The following is a 27,225-nucleotide window of genomic DNA, read 5'->3' on the forward strand; positions in this document are numbered from 1 at the left end:
GATTTTATCAGTTACTAATAAGATAACAGAAGAGACCATATAAACTTAGAACAAAAAAGCTGAACCAGTAACATGGATTTGTGTTCAGCCTTAATGAGTAAAAGGTATAATCCAGTCAGAGTTAATAATCGTCATCCTGTTGCATTTGTCATGAAGGTCAACAAACCTCATCTTGCTCAGCTTCATTCATGGACAGGCACGAAAGGCATGGGATGGTTATAAAGCTTATTACTGCAACATTCTCACTTTCATCGTATTCAAGACTTGGTAACCTCCACTTCTACAAATAGTTTTTGCTCTGGAAGACTTCATTGACCCCTGACAACAAAACTTGTGTATTATGACCAGCTGCAGAGTAATTGATGTTATTTATAGTTATCCACTGCACTGCAAATAATTCTAAACAACCACTGAATCAGTTTAGCTCACTGATACATGCACCACTGCTACATGGGAGAAAGAGATGAAGGCTGAATGAATCATATGCACTCTGGGTCAAGCTGTTTTTTATTTACACTTAAAGTCCAGAGTATAGTTAAAAGTTATAGTCTTTAACAGTTTCTGGAAAATTACCTCTTTGATGTTCTTCTGTCAGTGTTTTAGCATCATAATCTCTAAATGCTCTAATGGACGCTGCTGCATGGCAAAGCCACGTCCAGATTATCAGTACTGAAAGAGCAATGTTTCAGATTCAGTTCAGCCAAATGAATACTTTTGAACTTTTGAACCTTGTTCCTATGATACAGTAGTTTCATTAATACAATCAGCTGGTTTATGAGATCAATACAAATAGGCATTTCTATTTATAACTGTGATGAATTTATTCACCAAACTCCTCTCTATTGACTTATCAGACATTTAGCATTGATGCCTGTCTATGGAAGCAAATTTGTACCATAATTCATATAGAGCCCGAAATGAAAAGAGCGAAATAAAAATGGGACTGCAAAATATAAGTTCCACATTAAATGAAACACCATTACAAAATAAATAAATAAACTAGAATAGATTTCTGGTTAGAAACAGACGTAATTCTCCAAAAAACATAATTTCTCTGATAGCTTTAGTCTGTCTATAACACCTTTCCCTGAAAATACAGGACACAGAGGTTACTGGAAATTTAATGGAAAGCCTTTAAAAATATGATTTATACTGTTGTAAAAATTAAAGAGATCTTGCAAGATGATACAATTTTACTTATCATTTATGACAGAGTACAAAAACCAAAAATTAACTGCAAAAGAAATCAGCTTCTTCTGTCAAAACCTCTATTGCTCGTCCTTTTCATCCCAAGACTGCGACCTCCTGCTGGGTCAAATCAAAGACTTTGTTCCACAAATCACTAAAGATTTCAGGGAAGACTGTGATAAAAAACATTCTTATAGGAGAGCTCGATGGTGCTATCATGTGCTTGAAAACTGATATACCTCCATATAACTACCAAATTTTACAGGCATTTCTGGGAATGTTTTAGAGACTTCCTATTTCAGGTCTTTGAAGAGATAATCTCTAACCACTCACTTCCAGAAAGTATGGAACAGAGGTATCATCACTCTTATACCAAAACCAGGAAGTGACAGCAAGATTCTAGATAACTACTGTCCAATTTCTCTCTTGAACTTCAACTACAAAATTTTGATGTATATTTACACTAACAGACTAAAGAAAGCTCTTACAGATGTAATTACTGAGACACAATCTGTTTTTACGAGCAAAAGCCTCATGCATAATAATATCAGACTGGTGCAGGATTTACTTAAGTACAGTGACTGGATTGAAGATAGAGAGGTTTAATTTAATTCCTGGATTTCTACAAGGCTTGTTATATGTCAGAACTTTAGTTTCTTTTCAATGTTTTACATATTTACGGTTCTGGGCCAAACATCTGTAAAGTAATAAAAAGTTTCTACAATGGTACAACAAGCTCAGTAGCACTTCCACATGGCACCTCTCTGCATTTTACTTTTAATAGAGGTGTCAAACAAGGATGCAACATCTTCCCATTTCTCTTCATTTTGGCAGCAGAAATGTTTGATGACCAAATCATAACTAGTCAACTAGAAGATGACACCACCATCTTCCTAAATATATATACAAAACAAATCCCATGTGTTCTTGAATTAACTGATATTTTTTCCAAAGTATCAGGTTTAACATTAAAACTCCAGAAACATGAACTGATGCCAATACATGACACTGAGCCCACAGAAGCTTACAATATTCCCATAAAACCCTCAGCGAAGTATCTTGGAATCCATATAACTAAAGTTGTTGAACTTAGAGAAAATCCTAATATTGAACATAAAATCCAGACCTGCAAATCTCAGTTAAATTCCAGTGAGGGTTGGACTTTGCCAAGGCTGCCCTTGATCATCAATTCTGTTCATAATTTTTATGGACAGAATTTTCTAGGTGCAGCTGAGGTGTTGAGGGGGATCCAGTTTGGTGGCCTCAGCATTGGGGCTCTGCTTTTTGCAGATGATGTGGTTCTGTTGGCCTTATTAAGCAGCGATCTTCAGCTCTCACTCTACCCTTTTCAGTTGGAAAAGGATGGAGTGTTTTCACAAGGTCGGGAATGAGGTCCTGCCCCAACTGGAGGAGTTCAAGTATCTCGGGGTCTTGTTCACAGTTGAGGGAAGGACGGAGCGGGAGATCGACAGGTGGATCGGTGCGGTGTCTGCAGTGATGCGGACTCTGCATCGGTCTGTCATGGTAAAGAAGGAGTTGAGCCAAAAGGTTAAATTATACTCTTTTTATAGACGGGTATTATGTTGGAAACTTGTACATGCACAATTTAACTCTTCTCCAAACTCCTATCTGGAATAATAGATATGTACTAAATAGATCTTTGTTCCTGGATCACTGGATGGAAAAAGACAATAAAAAATGTATTAAATGATCAGGAAAATTTTGCATAATGTATAATTTAAATTGTACATGTACTCAATATAACAAGGGAATAAAGTCTATTCCTCCTTCAGTCAAACTACTTGTTCAAAATATGAACATTCAAATTTCTGAATTTCAATTAACTGCACTTCATATGCATGGAGTAGATTTCTTGGATAAACATTACTAACAAAATGATGCACCTGCATCTAACTAATCAATCATTTCCAGCTCGGTCAAATAAATAAACTCCATTATTCAACTGTTGTCTGATTTAGAAATTAAAAAGTAAAGAATTTACCTCACCAATTTTTCAGACCCCAAAGCTAACTTTAAAATTCTCAATAATATTTTTCCATCCTGGGAACTATTAAGACAAATAGTTCCCAGGATGTTCAGCTTGTACAATAACAGCTGTATATTTTGTGAAAATGATATTAAAAGACAACGTATTCTTTTACATGTACTCTGGAACCTTTACGCAGGACCTGTGTGACGGCCCCACCACCACATTTCTTACTAATGTGTTGCAGGTGCCGTCTGGTGATTACTGTCACGAGCCACACCTGAGCCCGGTGTGCTCTGCCTCCCATTTCAGAGCTGCACCAGCCTGATTTCAGTGTGTCTCCCAGACTTGAGCTGGGAGATCACCTGGGCTTTGTGAAGGCAAAGCATGTTTGGTTTGTGTTGTGTTTCACATACCTTCCCATACGTCCATGCACCACTTACATCACTGATATAGACCTTTGCACGTTTTAATCAGTTTTCCTTAATAAATTATGCTTTTGTAAAGTACCACCTTGTGCCTGCCTCCTTTTCTGTTGCTATCATTGAGCTGGGCTGTAACACCTGCAAAACTGGATCTCAACAAAAAACTTCTACTACCCGAACCCATATGAAGAGAGGATATAATATTTGAGACCACCCTTAAAGACAAAAGGAGTGACTTTATATTTAATAACCTTTATTCACACCTGTAAATGAGAAAGTAGAAAACCCATTTTTTCTGGTTTTTTTTAAAGATACCTTGTGGGAAACAACCTCAGTACCTTAAGACTGATAAAACCATTCATGCTTACAAAGATCTTAAAATATTTGACGAGAACTAATGCTCCTGTGAGCCTCTATATTGCTTTTTAATATAATTTATTCAATCATTTTAGATTTGTTTTTTGGTTCTTTATCACAAAAGGATGTATTGCCCTCTCAGGGTTTGGCATGAATCACTGCCTCATGTGGAAGTTTAAATATCTCTAGGAGTTTTGAATAACTAGAAGTTGAACAGAGTGGGAGACAGGTGGATTAGAGGACTGTCTGCAGTCATGTGGATGTTGTAACTCCTAAAAAAACACATTTTTTTGTTCACATCATTTATCCCTGTTCCTCACAAGAAATCAGTGATGTCACTGTTAGTTGATCCAATTAAACCCTCACAGTGCAGCTCAAAACAGGACAGACAGAAACTGAAGTAATAATAAACAGTAGAATCTTTCATTGATTGAGGTGGATAAGAGGATTGAGGTGATAAGAGGCAGGAGGCAGACAGGTGCAGGAATAAAGGTTTTAACTATGAAGCACCAAAGCACTTACATGGACGAAAACACAGTAAACACGATGAATGATCTGACAAAAGAAAGGAGACTGCAGTGCCCTGCATGAGGAGGCTTTTATGGAGGTGCACCTGGCCACAAAGGCATACATGGATAGTATGGCAGGGCCTTAGCCTCTCCATACTGGCAGCAGCAAGAGGTTTGTGGATCTGTTGATCTGTTAATTCCCAAGCCCTGGAACTTCAGTTTCCGGGTGCGGCTGATGGCCTGACTGAGGCCAAAGAGGCTCTAAAAGCTTTAGTTGAAGTGTGTCAGACCTCCTTGGAGACAGGAACCACAGGAGACGGAGGAGTGTCCTCGGACACAAGGACTTAAGCAGGATGAGGAGCATCCCATCCCGGGATCCCTTGGGAACATGGACTCGAGCTGAATCAGGAAAATCCCATCCCGAGACCACCTCGGAAACAAAAGCAAGACATGACTTTGGCGGTGTCAGTGACAAGGGCCACTGAAGCGCTGGACAGGATGTGGGACTCTGAAGCTTTGGATGGGACATGAGCGTGGGACACTGTGGAGCTGGAGACAACATAGGAGATGTGGGCTGGTTGAAACACAGGTACAAGGTGTTTCTTGGAGCCTTGCCCCCTTCTGGTCATGGAAGCTATCAATGCAGATGCACAAGACCCAGAGTTCCCAAGCGGCGTGGGCCGTATCCTCAGACGAGTCCCCCAGTATGGTGATCACACTGGAGTGCCGCCTGGCCCTAGACCCAGCCCCAGCAGCATTCCCACCAGTTTGCTGGTAGCCAGCTGGGTCCATGATTAGCCAGTTCATTCTGTCATAGTGCGAGGTGGAGATGAGGACCCAAATGCAGGCTGATAAAGAGGCAGGTGGAATGGAGGTACAAGGTTTTAATGGTGACGACAAACAAGGGAAAAATGACGGGTACATGACATTACAAGGAACTGGCAAACACTGACTGAAACCAAGGAGTATATAACTTGAAGACAACTAACGAGAAGCAGGTGAAATGAGTTAACAATTAAAACCAGGTGACCTTATGAACTGGAAACAGAATAACACACCACAGGGAGGAACTACAAAATAAAAAAGTTTTACACATGGGCACATTTAAAATTAGACATAAATGTTAGACACCAACCTCTTCTGCTCATGATGGTCCTCCATTATCTCGAAAATACTTCATGATATAACAGTCGATGATTAAGTATTAAGTCTCTTATATAATATGAATATTTATTGTCTGGAAATATGTGAGAAGTACAGTGGAAGTACAACACATACAGTCTGTGTGGTATTTTTTATCTTAAAAAAAGGACAAAGATGAGATGTGTAACTTTCATACTGTAGATTGTTGTCCTGTAATTTACATTCAGCTGCAGAGGTCATATCGTAGGTTCAGCATTCACTCACATCTAAGTTGATTTCCTGAGAAGAGATTTTAAAAAGAAAAGGGTGATATGAAATGGTGAAATGCTTTACAGCATTTTATATTAAACCATGATGTGTCCAAAAAGAGCTCTCCATTCCTGACAGGCAATTTTAAGAAAATGGTCCAAATCAATTGAGCAAAAATATCAGCTGTGTTGATGATCACTTGCTATTATTAAAGTGGTGCTCTACATTTACATTGCCAGAAAAAGTGATGTCTATGACATACATAACTTCCTGCTTACAATAGCGCAGGATGATAGGAATTACACTAGAGTTACTCTGAATATAGTGGGTATCTGAAATCTCTTTGGTGCTCACAACTGAGTAAAATAATATCATATAGAGAGCTCATATAAAGAGAAGTGAAAGGATAAACACCAAAATCTCCTTTCTTCCTGATGGAAAACTAGCACCTACATTATCAGCTGCAATTCAAACATGAATAGTTAAGAGAGACAAGTTTAAAAACACAGGTTATATCCTTGCCAGTGCCAATTACTGATATGGACAGTTACAAACCAACACGGGTAATTGAAAGGCCAACAGAGCTAAATTAAATGACTTGTTTGACCTATAGACTGGATCCCTACTGCCATGGCTGGGCATCAGTAAGTCATGGCTGGCAACTGGCAGATGGGACTGAAAAAAAACAGCCACTGTTCTCATGTCTGTGATAAAACCAGTCTAAATCCTTTTATTGTGAATGCATTTCAAAGTGAAGTGGATTTTTTTTCTTTTTTTATGTAGAGCAGTGATTCACAACCCTGGCCCTCAAGGCAAACTATCCTGCTGGTCTTAGATGTCTCCCTGCTATGACACACCTGATTCAAATTCATGGCTCATTAGCAGACTAGGATAATATACAGGTAATCATTACACAGGTGTGTTGAAACAAGAGCAGGAAGAAAAACAAAACAAAATATTCTAAAGAACAAACTCTTGCGACATAAAACATAACGGTAAGTTAATATACAAATATCTTAACGGTCAACCAAAACAAACCCAAAACCATAGAAAAGACACCAGACATCAATGTGTGTGTTTCACATATGCATGAATTCTCAGCATTTACAAACCAATGTTTTACTTTAGAGAGGTGTTCTTTGATAATTCAAGCCATATTTTTATGATTTATTTCACAATTTCACATGTAACGTTTGATGCCCAGCTTTATTTAATAATGAATAAAAATAATGTTTGTTTTGTTTATCCACTATTTCTTAGCACCCTCGGCACAGATATCAACAGTAAAATTTCCCTATTTCCAGTATTTACCCCCAAACAGTGAGAATACGGCATGCACTTAGAGTATATGCAACTTGTCTTGCTATAACTTATTTTGTGCATCAAATAACTGTGTGAGGCAGCTTTGAGCATAATTGTTGAGAAGTTTGAGCCCCCTACCTTCTAACTACAAACCCTCCATAATAGATTATACATTTAAATGATCTGTATTCTAAGTGGTACAATAAAGAAAATACTGACTAAGATAAAAACAAAAAATATTTAAATTTTCATTTAAAAGTTAAACCACAATTTAATACTTTCTATTGAACTTGAGAGTAAGGCCATTTTTACCTCCAGAGATGTGGGCATGGTGCTGAGGCAGTGCTGGACAGCATGATAAACCGATGGAAAGACACAGGAGCTGGGCAGGCTGTCTGGTATACAACCTTGAATCTGGAGCCGTGATAAAACTCTTTCTGTTGATGCACAGTAAGCTTTAGGAATACAAACACCAACTTTTTAAATCTTTAGGTGATGCAACTGATATGATGAATAAATCTGCATTGAATTAGATCATTAATGCTGTGAGTATTTTAATTTAAAACCCACTACCCACAACGGGAAAGTAATTGTTTTAGCTGAGTACAGAAAAAAGAATGGGAGGATTGGTGGGAGACTAACCTGTGGAAAAACTAGCAGACAAAAGAACAAAAACATAGTGTGCAATGTGTGTGTATGAGTGACTGAATACGTGTGTAAGAAAGAAATAGAAGACTGAGCACACTGCAGGAGGCAGGAAAGCATGAAACATGATGCTGACCTTGGCACGCTGCCAGAAACACACTGACACCCTGCACGTCCAAGTCTTCAACAACCTGGTGAATGCACAAACACACATAAAACAAATAAACATCCTGCACATCACAGATATATTTTGCTTTATATAAGCACATATTCATTTGATGGGGCTGATAAACATTTTTCTCTCTTTTTATCAATGAGTTTAGTGAGTATGAGATAAGAGTCATATCAGCGAGAATGTAACTGCTACTCAAAAGCTGCGACTGTGTGTGTAACTTCAAGAGGATGTTTTTAAATTTTTTTATTATCTCAACTACAGTACATGCATTGTAGTGTTCTGTCATTTAATAAGGCCTCCAGAAGTCTTTGACCAGCAGAAAGAAGCAATAGTGAGTATAAATGTTTGTCTTATAAACATCTGGTCCCAGTGACAGACAAGAAACAATGCAGTCAGTGTGGGAGGTGAATAACAACTTTGTTATGTGAGTGTTACAACAGTAACTAAAAAAAAAAACCCACATAAATTAATGAGATGACTAATTAGTTATAAAACTTGTGTTCATCTAAGCCAGCCAAAGTCAACCAAATGTATTCTTGCTTCTCTTTCCTCACCTTGCAGAGTGCTGTCATGGCCACTGAGTCCATGAATGCAACCGAACTGAGATCTAAGACCAAGCAATAACTGTGTGTGTCTTTCTGGGTGGAGGAGGAAGTAGTCGTAGAGGTTGTGGTATGGACTCCAGCTGGGTTTTCCTTCTGGCCACGACTCATTGCCTGTGGTGAAGGAAAGGGAAAATCAAGTGGGACATTGAAATTTGGGAGTTATGTAAAGTTTTCTGTTTCAGCCTGAGGGATTACAGGGTAACAGTATACTAATACACATGCTGTAGGTGGAAAACTTACATTATAAAATCCATCTGATAAAAGCATACATATAGCATAAATCCATTTACATGCTGAGAAAACTAATTGAAGCAAAGACTTAGTCACTTTAAGTATTAAGTAATAGGATTAGACTGAGGCTAGGTTTAAGCTAAAGCTAATGTAAGAACAAGGATTGAGAAAATGTTATGATGACATCAGGGTAAATCTCCAGAAAAATCACTGGTTAGTGCAAGTGTTATCACCTGTCTGATCTCAGTAAAGACCAGCTCTGAGTTGGCAAAGTAAACTGAACTGGAACATGAGAGCATTGTTACTCCAGGAATTGGTTTTGCCTGTTAAAAACAAAAGACATGCATGCATTTAACAAACACGTCACATTTCACACAATTTAGAATTTGGTACTGTAGTGACACAAAGTAAAAAAAGAAAACCAGAATTCACGTTTACAATTACTGACACACAAATGATGGAATTAAAAGTATCTAAACTTAGCATTTATTGTAAATTCTGGAGCTATTTTAGTTTATTAAAATATCCCTGTTTGGGGCTACTTTTATTTTTAGAATTAGAATAACATTTTATTTAAACAGGGACAATATTTGAATCTATTTTCAATACAAAGAATGTGACTGATGAGCTGTCATTAGTTGGACTTTTACATGTACAATATATCAGAATAACAGAAATTAAATGACCAACATGCTAAAATCCCAACGCTGTAGTGCACAATCACCACAGCAAGTGGTCAAAATGGATAACAAAACCAACATAACATATCATAAACCAAAACATCTGATGAGTCAAAAATATTCCTCATCAAGCCTTAAAGAGTTACAGCTTAATCAAATTAATTCCAACACTTAACCTTTGTTGTTCTAAAGCCACATTGTTTAGGATGAAGGAACTGATTTCAAAATGTTTGATAAACTCTGCTGTCACAATCTACTCTAGGACCATTAATAAAACAGGTAAAACAGATGTAGGGGAATAACTAATAAGTTCTTTGTGATTTCCTGCTCTGAAAAATTGTGTAATGATGACTTTTTCTCACATTGACTTTAAGTTCCCAGTTTGTTTTAGGTTAAAGAATGTTAAAGATTAAGCCAGTAGTTTCCAACTGGTTGCCTCTGACGCCATTACGAAAAGCAGTAGATAGTCAGGGTCACATTACAGGTGTCTATGAGTTACTAGTAGCTCAACCAAATATCTTCCCTCTAGACGTCTCATTCTCATCGTTAATAAATGGTCAAATGTGTCTATTTCAAAGAAAAACAAATGAATGAAAAACTAATCAATATAATAAAACATAGATTCTCTGTACTGTATGTTTAAAGTTGTATTAATGTAGTTTAATGTAGTTTAAACCATCAGCATTAACAGAGATGTGCAAAACACTGATGGTCGATAATTAAATAGAAGCACTCAGAAAGCGCAGACCTCCACCAAGCCACAACAGCCCACCCCAGTACCCCCTAGAATTTGAACCATCTGGATCACCAGATCCAGAATATCAACATGATCCGGGTCAATGTCGGATGATAACATCTACCATGATTTCATCTTGATTTTTTTTTTCTTTTCTTTCTTCCTTTTTTTTTTTTTTTTGACAGTGATTCTGGGGATTATCTCACGAGTTAGAAACTAAACAGCAAAATAACCCCTATCTTCCAATAGTCAAGAATCCTTAAAAAAAATTCCTGGAGCCAGATGGTGAGCTGAATCACCCACAGAATGTAATCACTTGTTCTCTTATTCCATTTCTGACATTCTCTGAAAATTTGATCAAAGTCCATCCAAACCTTTTTGAGTTACGTTGCTAACGGAGAGACAGACAAACTTACACTGCCGAAAACATAACCTCCACCTTGACAGAGGTAATAACCTAATGACAATTGTACATAGTGATATATCAGTAAAAGGGACAAACTAAGTGGCTTTAATTTACCACTTGAACTGCTTTTTTTGTTTGTTTTTTACAGGGCTGCATCAGTTCTTTTGTAAAGTCTCTAACTGCCTCTTCCATTTTTGCAATATGCCTAAAACAAACGTGTCCTACTTTGCTTTTTCTTGTCATGATGAAAGAGAGGTTAGAATAATATAACACATATCAGTGTGCCTTGTAGTATATGGCTGATTACAGAGAAACTTTAAAGGAAACCTTGATAAGAGAGGTGTGCATAAATGTTACTTTTCTTTTTATTGCTCATATAGTTATATATATAACACTTTACAAAAAGGGCCACAAAATTGGCTGAGTTACTCAGTAACTGATGACGAAGGAATCAGGGACTAATGATTCATTAATGATTGCCTAAGCTTTGCATTCCTGTGAAACCGGATAGATTGGCTAATGATTATTGACTGATTACGTAATGGCCGGTTAGTCTTAAAAAGGCTGGATACCTAATCAGGGACTAATGATTCATTACTGATTTGCTGAAATGGAACTCAAAATGAAAACAAGTGAAAACTCAGTGTCATCCTGACAGTGTTGTTATACTTCAGTACCCAACAAACTAGTGCTGCTGACACAGCTGGAATCAGCCTACGTATTTCACCTACAGATACAAGACAAATGGAAGTCATCATACTGATGACATTTTACAGATGTTGCTACACAACCTGCAGTCAGTAAAGTTCATTAGCAGTCATGTAATGTCAGTGGGATCAATGGCAGAGCTACACTTTTATACACAGTTGCAGGCAAGATTTTATCAAGGGCTATATGCTCATAAAGGAAATGATCTTGTTCTTCTCTCTAACACACACACTACCACTGCTGCAATAACTGTGGCCACGATAGAAAGACTTTAAAAAAAAGAAGATTTTGTCCACAAATATGATAGTTGTTATAAAAAATATATTTGAAGATTTTTTTAACCTTAAATTATATTATTGTGTGAACTGAACCAGGAAGTGAAAATGTCTTTCAGTAATCTGTATAACTCAAAAGTGACAGAACAATTATCACAGATTGGTCTTTAACTTGCATAATAAATTCATGAATGACTGCATGAAGTGCTGCATAAAACCACATCATCCACCTGCAGCACCATCCACCTCCTTATGAGGAGTTAGTGACTTTTTAAAGGAGACACTGAAAAATGTTGTTGGGAAGTGGAAATGAAATATGAGTTGTGGCACAGCAATACTTAACAGTTTGTAATAAAGGTTAAGGCAGATGATGGATAATTTTATTTGGAGGACTTGCTGAATTATTTCCCCTCTTTGTTAGTTTTATAGATACACCAAAGCCTGATGGTCAGTTAGATACTACCTGACAAGGGACAGGAAATTCAATACATGATCAAAGTTCTGGGGTAAAATACCTCAGAGTTAACAGAGACAAACACATGGCTTGGTTTTTAATACAGTCACATAATAGGAAGGCATGTGCACACTGTATGTGTGCACATTTTACATATAAAATAGTCCAAATTAGATTTTTTTTTTTCTTTTCTTTAGTTTATGTTAATTTAAAATGACATCTTTTCCAGGAGACCAGGTTGATAAAAGAAAGTTTAAGATGAACGTATGAGATAGACGCCAAAGCTGCAGACAGTCAGCTAAGAAAAAGGCCTATTATGGACATACAAAACTGGGAATGGGGAAAATAATAACATTGGTTATATTCAAAGTTTTAAACGCAGTCTATTCTCATAAGGCCAATAGTTTTGAAAACTAACAGATTAATATTTTGTTAAATGTGCTCCCTGACTTTTGTTGTTTGTTTATCATATGGACAAGAGGCAGAGGTATTGTTCTCCTCGTCTTTCCATAAGAACATTTCCAAAATCTTACACTATAAAAATGAACTTGTAAAATCTCTTCGTTTGCTAGCACAAAGGACAAGATTGGAGAAAGGGAAGTTAATATTTAAGTTTCCATTAAAAAGCATGACTATCCTGAATATTGCTTATTTGTTTGTTGATCTTTAACTGAAACAACATACATGATGCGATACCAACAAAACTTCCTAAGATCATTCGATGGGCAGTTTTCAATGTATAAAACAATATGTACATAAATGCACAAGGTACTTACTGCAGTCAAAGTCTTGTGTATGTTTGTTTTATCAGACTTGTTAAAGTCATTCCATTGGGAAGAAAAGTTGAAGATAAAAAGATAAAAGAAAATTATGCTTTGAGGTCTGGTTTGATATAAAGCAGATCAGTTTAATCTGCTTTGACTCCACTCAAATACAGAGTTTAGGCTCCACTGACTAACAAATATAGTATGCTGTAAACTTCGGGTATTAAAAGGGTGATGTAACACACACTACTTCAACTTTCTCTGTGGATAAATGGATAAAAAAAAGAAAAAAAAAAACAACAGATTTGATGGAATCCATTGTTTCTTTAGTAAGGCAACATTTTCATGAATTAGCATTTTATGATATTGATTTCTTTTTCCCATTGGTTTAAACCAGGGAGAAATTTGCCGAAACATTCTTTGTAAGAGAGTTTAGGTTTACCTCAAGGTAGACTCCCACGTCTCTGTAACAGTCTGTTCCAGGAATATGACCCAAAACAGCTATGGAGGAGCTGGGAGATGAGAAGAAGATGAAAGATGAAAGAGACACAGAGAGAAATATTAATGAACATGCAAGTTAGACAAGATGAGAAAAAAATCATGAGAGAAGGAAACACTAAACTATTAAAATATATGAGGAAAAATGTGAAGAGTTGCAGAATAAATTATTCCATGCAGCACGTGTAACCTAAAAAAAATATTCTTTCTGGTTTCAATTGAAATTTAAGAAACTATGATAAAAGCCTGATACTGTTTTAAATGAAAATGACTGGACATCTTTTGAAAATAAAACGGTACATGATATACAGTATGTACATGCACTTTGTTTCTATTGTGTTTTAAAATAGTGTTTTCTATTTTCTTTTTGTGAGCTTTGCCTGCTTCTTGTTTTGGTTTACAAACTAATCATTTCCTCCTGTGTTAAATCATACACTGAAAAATTGCTCCAAGCACAGTTTTCATAATCCTGAATTGTGCCATAACCCAACAAATACAGGCAGAAAAGTTAAGATTTGTAGATCTAAAACTAATCTGTTACATTTTTTAGCATATGATGTCATCAACAAGATGATTGTCTATTGAATTTTGAAAGTTTTGGTCACTGAAAATGATAAGTGCAGAGTTTGTAAAGATTTGAAAATGTCAGAGCTGCAAAAAAAAAAAAAAAAAAGATTCAAACGGAGGTCAAATGATGTTTAACTCAAAGCATATTCTGGGAGATATTGCCAATTTTCATCCCAAACTTGATGTAAAATTATGGTTTGCAAAATGATAATTACTGTTGAGTCCTGTAGATAAGTGTTAGCAGAGACAAGACGACAGCCACAGCCAAACCAAGGTCCAGGTTAAAAATGAGGGTGGAAATCAGTGACGATACCCACACCAGCTAAATGGAAGAAGAGAGGAGAGGAAGGTGCAGGATGAGAAGGGAGACACGTCACTTATTCCATGCAACAGGCTTAGACTGTTAAGTGTATTTGCAGCCCACCAGGTCCAATCTGTCAGACTTCCAGAGCAGACACACGTCTTTAAGCTGAGCCAGAATCCCCTGCAGGTTCACCACGATGATAACAGCCAGCACGGCCTAGTACACACACACACACACACACACACACACACACACACACACACACACACACACACACACACACACACACACACACACACACACACACACACACACACACACACAACCCATACTGATCATTTGGCTAAGACACATCCTGGAATTATTTTTTAGAGCATTTCTGCTGATTGGAACTACATGTCATAGTGCTGGTTTATGGAAAAATACAAACAATAACTTGTAGGTTATCAAGTTAATAACAAACACATTACAAACATGTCTGTCTTTGCTTGGTTCTCTCAACATTGTGACCTATTAGTGGCTCAGTGCCAATTCTCAATTTGTGTGTGTATGTCAGTGTCTGACAGCCTTCTGGAAAACCTAAGAAGCTCTAACAGTTGAGAAATATCTGATGTGAACTCTTGATGAATGTAATGATCATTAAATAGTTTTTTCTCATACATTCACTCTACCTTTGGGAGCTGCTCAAAGAGATGACCAATCTCCAACAATATGGTCAGAATCATCAAAGCTGACACCAGACCTGCCATCTAAAGTAAGACATTATAACTCAATAAAATGACAGTCAGTGAAAGGAAACAGACAATAACAATAAGGTTATATATTAGTTTTCACTGCTTTCCTTCTGAAACAGCGCACATAGATAAAAGTGTTCTGGGGTTTTGATGTCCGTTGGAATAGATAACAGCACCTGTGATTTGACCCCGATGCTATCCTGGACCATACTACGAGAAAAGGAACAGCTGACTGCAAAGCAGTGGAACATTCCCCCGATGGTGTTGCACAGACCCAGAGCCAGCAGGTCCTGATTAAGACACAGACAGCTGAGTCCTCAGTACAACATGGAGAGGATATCCAGGGAACAGGTTTTTACCACATACAGGATGTAAAGCAGTTGTTTAAACCTGTTACTCATCTCTGTTGATCTAATTTACATATTTAGTTCTATATTTGGGAATACTTCTTTGTTGCCTCTAGACTCTTGGAGGATAATAAAGAATCTATTAGCAGAAATGCAATATTAATAACTGTGTTTTAATTTGTAATGTCCTCATTGCTAACACACACATTTAACATGGTTGAGCTTGAGTTATTCTGTCAAGAACAATTACACAAAACCTCTGAAGGAATGCATGTTTCAAACTCATTTTATAAGTGCTGCTAAACTTATAATTCTTGCACCTTGTTATATTAAATGATTGTGTCTTTGGAAGCTGTTGCTTTGTAAAGCACTGTGGGCTACACTTGTGTTTGAAAAAGTGCTATATAATTGTAAGTGTAATGCTCTTAAAACATACACAGAAAACACAAGGCCACAGCATGACCTCATAAACAAACAGCTGATATTGAATTGCTAATGTGAGAAAAACCTTGGTCCTAATTGGCAGCTCTGATAAAACCCCTGAATGCTGACTGGCAAAACAACTGTGACTCAAAATCTCTGAGCTATATCAGGCTGAAGCAGATTTCAAAATGAGGCCACAAAATAAATTCTGCAGTAACTGGATCAAAGACTGAAGAAAGTCAGATCCACTTCAGACCTTGAGGCTCTGCATCAGTTAAAAGTCTTGCCTTGTTTTTATCTCTGGATTTCATGTTTTCAGGCCCATTAACTGCAACTCTTTTAACCTCAGATATGTATTTCTAAATGAAAAAGAGCTGCCAACAATAACACAGCTGACATTTGAATTACTTTGAGTTATAGCTGTGTTTAATAATAATAAAAAAAAGGTTCTTATTTGTGTCAAATTCCCTTTGAATAATCTTTATCATCGGTAAAAGAATGTCTATTGTTTTCCTACTTTTTAAAAAGAAATACTTAAAAACACAGCCAACAACAAAGTCTAATCCTAGCTAAAATAAGTGTATTAACTGGAGTGAAAGTACCTGACTGGTGTCCACCTGGTAGCCATGTTTGTGGGCGAACACTGAGCCCATGGCTGTAAGGAAACTAAAGCCAACCAAAGCTACAGACAGAGCTGGAATAAAAAGCTCTCTAAACTGAGACAAAGAAGGAAGGACTGGGGGAGATAAGCTGGAGAGGGAGATAAAGAGGAAGAAAAGACTGATTAAAAACAGACTTACTGATTGTTTCAATAAATTAAATATTACATATAGTGATATAAAGAATTATAACTACAAGTTAAGCCATTTCATGAATTACTAATTGTCTTAACACTATCAGGGATAATATGATTAAAATTACTGGTTAATTTCCTGTTTGAGATCAGAGTCTTGTTCTGATGATGGATTGGAGGAGATAAGGAGGTTAAAGTGTGAGATGGGGGAAGAGAACAGTTTTCTTAATTCAGTGATCAATATTTTAACCAAATTAATACTTCAAACTGACAGAAACTTGTACTAGTTTAGATTCTGCCACAAATGCAGGAAATCTATTGTCATAAAAACACAGAAAATGTCTATTAAATATGAAAAACCTCCATGTGGAATGACAAACATAGAATAACCCAGTTCTACTGACCCACTGGGTATGTGTCCCACCACCTGGACTCTGTGTTGTCCTGCCAGATCCATCTGCACTGACAGGATGGTGCCCAGGATGATCTGTGGGTGAAAAACAATGGACGTGACATTTTCTGCACTGTTGAGCTTGGAAAAGAAAAATATAAACTATTCATCATCTAAAATGCCAATTAAATCAGCCAATTCCAACACATCCACAAGGACACGCAACAAATTTGTTATCATAATTACATAGATGAATATAACTTGCCAGATTCATGGTCCACAGATGGACATGAAGCCATTTCCTACATTATGCATCCATTTTTTTAACAGATTACCATGTGAATCCTCATAAAAGAACTGAAAGATGACCTGATGATCAGTTGGCTGATAATGAATTTGGATTTTTGTCCCATGAACTCACATTTCCTGTTGTCTCTTTGCTGTGGACTATAAATGAAAGTTCATTTACAAGACTTTGAACTTTCTATTTGGATTAAAACAAAATTAGAGGAGAAAAAAAGGCCACATTGCTGTAATTGTCACCACCACCATCAGAAGACATGATGTCGATTAATCAGCAACCAGGTGCGGATATTTGCTGTATGTGGGGATTTGTGGTTTAGGAGATAAAAACAGATTATTATATAATGATGAGTCATTCATCAGTTCATCACTGTGGCATCTGTCCATTTGGATGCATGTTATGGACAAGAGTCTAGTGTGTGTGTGTGTGTGTGTGTGTGTGTGTGTGTGTGTGTGTGTGTGTGTGTGTGTGTGTGTGTGAGTAAAGTTTTATTTTCATATAGTGGCTCGGTCTAACAGCTGTGTAAGGACAAAATGGTGGATCTCACAAGTGTAAATATTTTATTTATTTATTTATTTGTTTGTTTATTTATTTATTTATTTATTTATTTATTTATTTATTTATTTATTTATTTATTTATTTATTTATTTTAACTTAGTGCTTGGGAGACCTTACTCCTCCTTAATATGAATGCGTTTTTTTTTTTATCATAAAGTATCCATTGTTACGTCGAAGAACATGTGACCTCTGGTGGTCATGTGAGAAACTGCATGGGAATTTTAAAAATGTCCTCCATAAGGGTGACTGTTGTAATTAAAGGGGTAAATAATTTTAGCCCTAATCGTGATAACTTTTCTAACCCTGATCAAGGAAATTTGATTTGAAACTACAAAAAACGCCACGTTATTGCCCTAAAGGGGCGGCGTGGCTCGGTTGGGTAGAGTGGTCGTCTTGTAGCCTGAGAGTTACTGGGTCAGTCCTCGACCTGTTGAGCTCATGTGGAGTCGTCCCTGAGCAAGACACCGAACCTCAAATTGCTCCTGATGGGTTGTGGTTAGCACCTTGCATGGCACCTTCAGCCATCAGTGTGTGAATGGGTGAATGTGATGTATGATGTAAAGTGCTTTGGGTATCATTCCAGGTACAGATAAAGCGCTATATAAATACAGACTATTTACCATTTAAAGCCCTCCAAGAATTGAGAAAACTGTCAAAGTATTGCGTAGTTAACTAAACAAAACTAAAACATACTAATAATTTAAAAAAAAGAAAAAAAAAAAAAAACAGTAAAAGTTTTCATATGTTGATCTTGAACAATTGTTTCTGAAATTAAAATGAATGATTGAAAGTGTTGTATTTAACTGCACTATTCAACCCCATCTTCTGTCTCATTAGGGGTGTTCATTAAGCCACTTTTGGACTCTGTTCACATAGTTTTTAGATGATAGAACTTGTAAAATAAGCATTCTGTCCATCAGCGGGAGGGCTTAATGATTGGTTATGTGGTGTAATAAATGAGTGCATGAGACAGTAGACGACATTGATGACATGAAAGCTAATGACTGACTTAACATGCCTCGTGTGTATAAAAGCCATGACAAGGATTTTGTAGCTTTTTAAAGAAAACACTTGAGAAAGATGTTTGTTCCAGTTCATACAAGTTGTGTTTCCAATATGCTGTTTGTAGCGATGCCACTTTTGAGTGAACCATCATGCGTGATACACAAGAGTATGAACCCATAAAAGAATTGGTATTAAGGCAATGGGCATGGAAGTGCATTATGTCAATGGCCAATGTCAATGCTTGTGTGTGTATGTGTAAAAATGTGTGTATGTGTGCTTCACCAATATGATTTCCCAGGGAATGGCGACAGGTAGCTTGTTTTTAAAGCGCTCATTTAGTATCTTGCCTCCGATTATCATTACAAGTGAAACTAAGGAGACTAGCAGAGCTCCTGGTGCAGCACTGGCCGCTCCATACAGAACATCCATTAAAGTCTAAGGGAGACACACACACAAATGAATTACTTTCTATTTTATGTTTGTTAGAAACAATAACATGCACTTTATACTCTCCAGTTTCAAATGCTGTGTCTAAAATATTTAACTTTAATGCTCAATAAACAAATATTTTTATAATATATTTAATATAGATTTCCCATTCTAAAAACAAAAGTTGTTAACTACATTATATTCTTTCTAGCCTGCCATGTGCAGGTCAGAACTATTCCGTTCACCAGCTCTGAACACAGCTAATATAAGTATGTGCATGACAGGGCCAGTGTTTCAACTGACCCAAGCTGAAGCCAGCAGTCCAGTATGTCTCTGTGCAGGTATTCCAGTCATCAGTGGAAGCTGCAGGACGATCACGTGCAGACCTGCTGCTGTGGTGTAGCCTCTTATTACAGGATCAGACAACCATCGACACACACCACCTCCCTGCAGCAGGTACAGTAGGAGCTAATGCAAAAACACACTTCCATAAGTAAAGAACTCCACTGACTGTTGAACATGAAGTTATTGCTTTTGCTTGTACTTATTACACTCTAACCTTGAACACTCAATAATGACTGCTACTGTCAATTAAAAAACTAGAAGACTGTAACTTTTAATCTGTTTTTGAACAAGAGGGTTAGAAGTCAGCTTCAAGTGTGTGGCAGTGAATGTGAGCATGTGCATGGTTTTTGTTTGTTTGTGTGTGTGTGTACCTGTATGAGGCCACAAAGGAAGGTGAGTTGTATAGCCATGTTCACTTTAGCAGCTTCCACAGCAAGCTGACTCTCTTCATCACTGTTGCTAGGTAACTCCACATTAGCCATCACAGATCCTATCATGATGGACAAGACTGCAAAAGTACCTGTCACACATGAACACACACACACACACACACACACACACACACACACACACACACACACACACACACACACACACACACACACACACACACACATAAAAAAGTACTAACCTATAAAACTGAAGTAAAATCAGTTAATGATAGAACTACCTTCTTGAAGTCTCTTTCAGTAATAAGTAAAAACTGAGTTTATTTTCAGTTTTACCCAGTTTTCAGTTCTTGAACAAGACACTAAAGCAATGAAAATACTGGAGGAAAATTCACACAAACGAACTTGATAGTTACCAATGGAGAGGTGTCTGGAAGTGCCAAAGACAAAGTAGATGATGAGGGGATATAGTGAAGTGTAGAGGCCAAACACTGGAGGAATTCCTACCAGCATGGCATTGGCCATTCCTTATGGAGAAGATAAAAAGAGAATGACAAAGTCCTTTTGTGAGTAAATTTAAATGTGTATTTCTTAGGTAATAAGTTTTTTTTTTTAAGAGTTTACAGACTCAAAGTTAATGAAAAACATTCAATCTTTAAGAGACACCTGACATTTAAAGGTCAAGTAGTTTGAGAACCTGATCATTGATCTGAATCTCATTAATTTTTAGATAACTATCAGGAGAGGAAAATGAGATGAATATAAAGTAGGTTGTACGTCAAAGATATAATCTAAATATACCAAATTCCTATTCTCATTGAAAATTATACACTTAATGTAGCACTAGTTGCCCTTTGACACAGGATACAACCTGCACTGCTGATGGCTTACACACATTAAATATTAATCAAACAATTATCTTAATTTACTTTTGTGGTTTAATAAATATAGTTTGTAAATTTTAATGCTACTGTGCTTCAATGTCTACTTAAAATTACAACATAAACTCTTAAATTTCTGCATGAGAAAGGAAAACTAAGAATTTACTTGTGGTCTTTAGTTGAAAACCTTTTTAGACTCTTATTGGTGTGTGATTGTTATCTGTTGCTGTGTCCTCACCCTGTGGCAGGTGTATGATCCCGACACTGACTCCAGATATGATATCTCCAACAGCGTTTTCTTTGATGGAGTAGTGAGGCAGCCATGACAGGACAGGAAAAAAGCCCAGCAGGAGGCTCTTTATCCTGGAACCAGAACACCTAGTAGAGCATAAACACAGATTTTCAGGCTACAGAGCCTCTAGGACTTTAATTATCTTTTCACTTCAAAGTTGGGTTAAGGGCCCATACTGACAGTGCAGGCTGACCAGAATACTAAACCTAGCCTTTAACTCACCGACATTGTGCCTTCAACCTGTCTAAAAATGACAGGGACTTCCTTTCTACCCTCTGGCCTAAAATGTCCAGCTGCGCTTCATCCAGGGCGACTGCGAGATTATGCTGCCTGCAGTGAAGAAGGCCATTTCGCTCAGTGCTGTCCATCTGAAATCCCTGTCAAAGGTAACTGGCAGTACAGTAAAGTTTAACTTCACTCTTGTATGAACAACGGGTATTTGTTTTATGAGTTTCACTCCCTTATGCGTTTGTGTGTAAAATGTGTGTATGAAATTACAGGTCAAAGAAAAAAATGAGTAACTGTGTCGGTAACAAAAACAAGCCAAAGCAGCCAGAGAGAAGAAGGCTGTCTAATATCTATCAGCAAGAAGCCACATCAGTACAAACAGTTCACATGAGAGACAGTGAGAGTGTATATGTTTATGGCCAACACAAGCACCCGGCTATGCAAGCTCTCACACGTGAATCAGGGAAAGTGGAGAACAGCCTTGAACTCTGCACATTGAAGCTAGTTTACAGCCCCTTTCTCCTCCCCTTCACCACCCCATTCAATAACTATGAATGCCTCTATTATCCCAGCTCAGCTTTCAGAGATACCGTATGTGTGACTCTGTGTGTGTGTGTGTGTGTGTGTGTGTGTGTGTGTGTGTGTGTGTGTGTGTGTGTGTGTGTGTGTGTGTGTGAAAGAGAGAGTGAGTGAAAGAGGTAAAAAGAAAGAGGCTAAGAGGCTAAATGAGAAATCATGCTATACATTTTAATTTTTTAATCTATTACAATATGAAACTATTTAATTTTAAAGAGTCTTAAACTTAAGATAAATTATTTTTCACTTCAAATAACAGCAGTTTGTTATCAAAATTAAATATATTAGATTCAACCTATTAAAATAAACTATGGCTCTCCCACAGAAATTTGAAAAACACAAAGAGAACACAAAATCCAGGGAAACCACGTCAAACACCCACACTCTCTTTCTAAAAACTACAAAATACCAATTATACACAAAACAATTGATTCTGGTTTATATAACCTAAAATAAAAAAAAAAACGACAACAAAAATAAAAAACTTCTCCTACTGCACCATGGTTAATTTGACAATGATTCCCTTACAAATGTAAAAATCTACAGTAATGAGGCAGTCCTCAGTAGTGTATCTGTTTTAAAAGCAGGAAGAGGTTTCTTATGCGTTCTGCACGGCAGTGAGGAGACTGGTGCAGCGGCAGCTCAAAAAACGAAAAGGTAAAGCTTCGAGAGAAACTGAGGTTGGTGATTGGACTCAGAGGTGGTAGACGGGCAGGGCGAGGAACCCGATGCTGTGGTAACACCCTTTTCCTTGTTCGCAGCCCTTTTCTTACTCCACCTACAGACAGAAGGGTGACAGGAAATGTTTGAGTGAAGGTGAGACACATGTTGAAATGTCCATCATATTGCCAGCAGTGTTTTCTTCTGCCTTATTAAATCTCATCATGGAGATTTGTAGGTCCATAATCGAACTAGCTACTATGTATCCTTTATGAAAATGGGATGATAACAGTTGAACCCAAAAAAAAAAAAAAAAAAAAAAAAAAAAAAAAAAGCCTGGTCACTCAGGAGCAGCATTTTCTGTGAGGTTTCTAACTTTGCAGATCTTTAATATAGCCAAATGACTCTACCAAACTAAATAAGAGGCAAAAACCCCTCACAGGGCTATTTTACTGCAGATATTTTGACATTGTACAATGGGAAATACGCAGGTGTGGGCTCTGTAGTTCCAGGATTGTGTACATTAGATAAGAGGAACACCTCACTGGGAAATCAAATTGAATTGTTGATGATGGATGCCTGGAGTGAAAAAACAAGAATCTATTTTTATCATATCTCTACCCAACAGGAACAGAACATTCAGAATAACCAAAAAGACCTGTGCTTGTGTTATTTGGGGAATATTACTGAGCCAGTGACTCGCTTATATAAAAAAAGTAAAGAAAATTACTCAATTTTTTGATTTGTGTTCTTGTTTTTGTTAGTTTTGGGACAGAGTGACACACTACTTGGAATCAAAATAGCTAAAATGCAAAGTGGGTCTACATACTATTAAAGTAACAGTGTCTAAACTCTGGTCCTCAAGGTCCACTGTCTGTAGGTTATAGATGCTGTCCTGCTCCAACACACCTGATTCCATTTACATAGATCCAACAGATTGTTCTGCACAATGACCCATTAATTACAGTCAGGTGTTGAAGCTGAGAAACTTCTAAAACCTGCAGGACAGAGGCCCTTGAGGACCAGAGTTTGAGAGGCATGGTCTAAGACAGTATTTCAATCTGGATCGTCAGGACCCACTGCCCTGCATGTTTTAGATGTGTTCCTACTCCCAATACATCTGATCTGATTAATGAACTTCCTCATCAAGTTATTTGAAAACCTGTTAACGAGCCATTTATTTAATTCATTTGTGGTAAAGTAGGATTACCTCTAAAACATGCAGGGAAGTGGGTCTTGAGGAGCAGGAATAAGAAACACTGGTCTAAAATATGGTCATGTGATTAGACATACTGTATTTAACTCTGACTGCAGTCATACCTGCATTGTTCTGAGGGACCACCAGGGATGGAGATGGCATTTCAGAGCTGAAGCTTGTACCGGAGATCTTTTCACCTTCCTCTTGTTTTCTATGACAAGGGGTGGATGGTGTTGGCTTAGGAGGAGGGGGCGAAGGTGGAGGGGGCCGTGGAGGAAGTGTTGGGGGAATAGTAGTAAAGGAGGATTCAGAAAGAGCCATGCCTTCCCAAGGAGTCATGCTGGTGTCTGACAGAAGGGTGGAAGATGGGCCATGATGAGGGTGAGAGGAGGAGGACGTCTGCTGCTGTTGGTAGAATTTTCTGCGATTTGCCTGGTGGGGGCGATGGAGAGCAGGGGAGGGGAAAGGTGGTTTGACTGTAAGTTGTTTTAAAACAGGGATAAGAAAAGAGAAAAAAGTTCTTAAGAAACCATTGCATTATGATGACAATTCTACTTTTTCCATTTAATAGCTAACAGGAAACAGTACAAGCTGAACGAATAAAGTCTTTTCCCAAATATTTATTTTCTTTTTTGTTTTTATGAATAAACTTACTTGTTTTAACTAGGACTGTCACAGTTAAAGCGTTAATGACATGTTAACACCAATTCCTTTTAACTGTGCTTTTTTTTAAACACGCAAATAACGCAAGCACTCTCTGCATAGGTTTAGGAAGTGATGCAGAAATAACGTTGTGGTTCTGAAGCAGAAATTAAAAATTTTTCACAAACAGTTTAGCTTTAAAGCTGAAGATAGTTTTCTGGAAAAGACTAAGGTCATTTTAATTTGTCCATGTGAACTGAGTTACCACCGAACACCACCTTTCAAATACCACCTGCTGTGTAGCACATAGCTGATTCAGAGAGCCCCCATTTTCCTCTAAAGACGATCCGTGATGGATAGTTTCCAGCAGAGACATCCTGATAATTTTACAAGCAGCAACCTTTCAACAGCTGATCTGGATAAACTAAAGTAGCTGGAAATGGTGCTAGAACACTGCAGGCAATTTACTCATGTTCATGGTATGTTTGTTTCTAAATGAAGGTGATGATGTCAGAAGTAGTTTGAAAGAGAAATTGTGTGCCATTTGTGTATGTATATAAAGTAGGGCTGTAAAATGATTAAAAGTTTTAATCAGATTAATCACAGTTTTCAAATAATTAATCATGATTAATCACAGCTTAAAAATTAATCATGATTAATCACCATTCACGACTATGCCTGAAATTTTACCGTTTTTACTGTATTGTATCATCAGAGAGAGCCAATGCTTACAACTATTTAGTGTTAATTGACATTCCCTTGTGTAAACATCAGATGTCCAAGGGTCAGTAAATGTAGCATGTAATGTACTTCTGTATGTTGTTCTAAATTATCTCTACCATGTTCTAGATCATAATTCAGAATTCATATATCGTCTCACTGACTGTCTCCATGGTGAAAATGTCTATCATAAAACCACCAGATGTGATGAGTGAAGTTAAACAATCAACAATAATGAAGAAAATCTGATAAAACTGATGATCTGGATAAAAAGTGTTTGTGCAGCAGCGATAAAAGTCCTACAGCAACATCACCCAAAGTAAACAACTGTTGATAAAATACATCATTAGGTTTGGCAAGTTTTTCTTCACTTTTCTTTACATTAGATGATCACTTTAGTTGTAATAATCAGTTCAATACTTCATAAAATTTAGACATTAATAAAGGTCTCATTTGTGCCTCCCTTTTCCTGGTCAGTGCCCCTGCCTGGCCCCCAATCAAAACTTTTCCAGACCCACACCTGCATAGCTGAAATATGAACCCTATCTACCACCAGCCAACTACTGTGTTAGAGAAGGGCCTTGCCAATAACAATACTTTTGGGTAAATATATGCCGGTGTGAACTGTGAAACGCTAGTTTTCTCTGTCTAAGCTGAAGGTAAGGCAAGACAAGACAAATTTAGTTGTATAGCATATTTTATGTGCAGGAAAACTCAAAGTGCTTTACATAAAACATTAAAAGCAGGGTGCAGGAAGCAATAACAAGTGTATTAAACAAACTTTAAAAGAAATAAAAGAAATTAAATAAAACCAGAAAGCAAAAAACTAAAATAAAATAGATAAAATGCAAGAAATAAAGTTCCAGTGTGAGGAATTAACAATTGTTTTGATAAAAGGCAGCAAATAAACGTTTTTAACCCTGATTTAAAACTGCTGAAAGTTTCAGACCTGCTATACAAATAAATTTGCCTTGCCTTGATTATATACCGTGCATAATAATTTCTGAAAACCGTCAAATCTGATGCAATCTAATACTTGGTTACAGTTAGCCAATAATTTCTGGGGCTTATATAACATTCTTTTAAACAAAACCTTAATTTTCATGGATGCCATTTTTGGTTGCCTTGGTTACAAGCAAACTCATGCTTCATGTCTAGCATGACTTGGATTGCTGTTTTGGTTTAGGCAATTACTTTGTTAGAGTTATAAATCAAAACTCCTTGTTTATAGTGAGAAAACTAATAGTTTAGACTTAAATACATTCTTTTTACAATGTAAGTGCTGCCTTAATGGAGGCCATTTTTACTCTTTAAATGTAACTACTGTCTCTGGAGGTTGACAGGTGAGGAAGGAAGTCCTAGTTTTTTCAGATCTATGATGAGACCATCTATGATAAGACTCTTTTGGTTCAGAAAAACTGATGTTACAATGGTGGTTTGGAACAACATATAATGTCAAAAAAAATTTCTGATGAATGTACAGTTGGACACCTCAAAATATTCTCTGAGAATCATAGTATTTTTTTTCATTATCCTTAGTAAAATATCTCATGTATTGTATATTAGTCTTAATATGAATAGATTACCTCTTGTTTTGCTCCCAGGAGAACCAATGAGGGGTAGCCGCTCACGAGACATTGCCAGTCTGGAAACCAAAGAATAAAATTCTGTATTGTAATATCAGCACTGAAAAGTATTCCAGCTTTGCTAGAAACTTTGCTGGGATCCAAACTGGTTGTGCTGATGGTGGGGTTGCTGGCCGTGGGAGGGGGGGCAGTCTGCTGCATCAGAGTGGGGTGTGGTGGGGCGGGTTGACTGTGGGTGGTGGTCTGGGCCGGATTTGGGGCTCACTATCCTCTGGTCCACTGGGGATGTCTCCCACAGGACATGGTGGGAGGGTTAAGTGTGATGTGGGTGTGTGAAAGTGAGTGTTTGTGAGAAGGGTGCAGGGGAGGCTGTTAGTGAGGGGTTATGTGATAGATGTTTATATATCGGGGGTGGTAGATGGTGCCATGGTTCCCGGGGTGTGCGGCTGGAACATTGGGGCAGGTGCTGGCCCACACCAGGTGGTTGTCTGGGGGCCTGGTCCTCCTGGGCATGGT

General features: G+C 37.4%; 2 protein-coding genes across 2 annotated transcripts; both read right to left on the reverse strand.

Moving 5' to 3' along the window:
* Positions 1-5,378: 5,378 nt before the first annotated feature.
* LOC121651112 (solute carrier family 26 member 6) lies at positions 5,379-21,464 on the reverse strand. The gene is made up of 18 exons (XM_042003016.1): positions 21,322-21,464; positions 21,046-21,185; positions 20,343-20,453; positions 19,909-20,057; positions 19,496-19,660; positions 19,046-19,198; positions 16,910-16,992; positions 16,315-16,462; positions 15,119-15,232; positions 14,880-14,957; positions 14,329-14,424; positions 14,120-14,226; positions 13,282-13,351; positions 9,050-9,139; positions 8,535-8,696; positions 7,942-7,996; positions 7,473-7,597; positions 5,379-5,888 (listed from the first exon to the last, which is right to left on the reverse strand). Exons 3-18 carry the CDS (start codon positions 20,449-20,451, stop codon positions 5,859-5,861), a joined length of 1,734 nt encoding a protein of 577 aa, XP_041858950.1. The 5' UTR covers positions 20,452-20,453; positions 21,046-21,185; positions 21,322-21,464; the 3' UTR covers positions 5,379-5,858.
* Positions 21,465-22,387: 923 nt separating this feature from the next.
* Positions 22,388-26,805, reverse strand: LOC121651114 (myb-related transcription factor, partner of profilin). The gene is made up of 3 exons (XM_042003018.1): positions 26,710-26,805; positions 23,884-24,237; positions 22,388-22,681 (listed from the first exon to the last, which is right to left on the reverse strand). The coding sequence occupies exons 1-3, from the start codon at positions 26,759-26,761 to the stop codon at positions 22,464-22,466; spliced, it is 624 nt and encodes a 207-aa protein (XP_041858952.1). The 5' UTR covers positions 26,762-26,805; the 3' UTR covers positions 22,388-22,463.
* Positions 26,806-27,225: the final 420 nt, after the last annotated feature.

This window comes from Melanotaenia boesemani, chromosome 13, assembly GCF_017639745.1.
Source record: "Melanotaenia boesemani isolate fMelBoe1 chromosome 13, fMelBoe1.pri, whole genome shotgun sequence".
In the NCBI taxonomy this organism is placed as follows: Eukaryota; Metazoa; Chordata; class Actinopteri; order Atheriniformes; family Melanotaeniidae; genus Melanotaenia; species Melanotaenia boesemani.

Coding starts and splice junctions, on each gene's coding strand:
- LOC121651114 (XM_042003018.1), bottom strand. CDS start 26,761: ATGTCTCGTGAGCGGCTACCCCTCATTGGTTCTCCTGGGAGCAAAACA. Junction 24,238..26,709: donor TCCTGGGAGCAAAACAAGAG/GTAATCTATTCA, acceptor AACAACTTACAG/TCAAACCACCTTTCCCCTCC. Junction 22,682..23,883: donor GGTCCCTCAGAACAATGCAG/GTATGACTGCAG, acceptor TTCTGTCTGTAG/GTGGAGTAAGAAAAGGGCTG.
- LOC121651112 (XM_042003016.1), bottom strand. CDS start 20,451: ATGGCCAATGCCATGCTGGTAGGAATTCCTCCAGTGTTTGGCCTCTAC. Junction 16,463..16,909: donor GTGGGACACATACCCAGTGG/GTCAGTAGAACT, acceptor CTCCCTCTCCAG/CTTATCTCCCCCAGTCCTTC. Junction 7,598..7,941: donor GTTTCTGGCAGCGTGCCAAG/GTCAGCATCATG, acceptor GTGCATCAACAG/AAAGAGTTTTATCACGGCTC.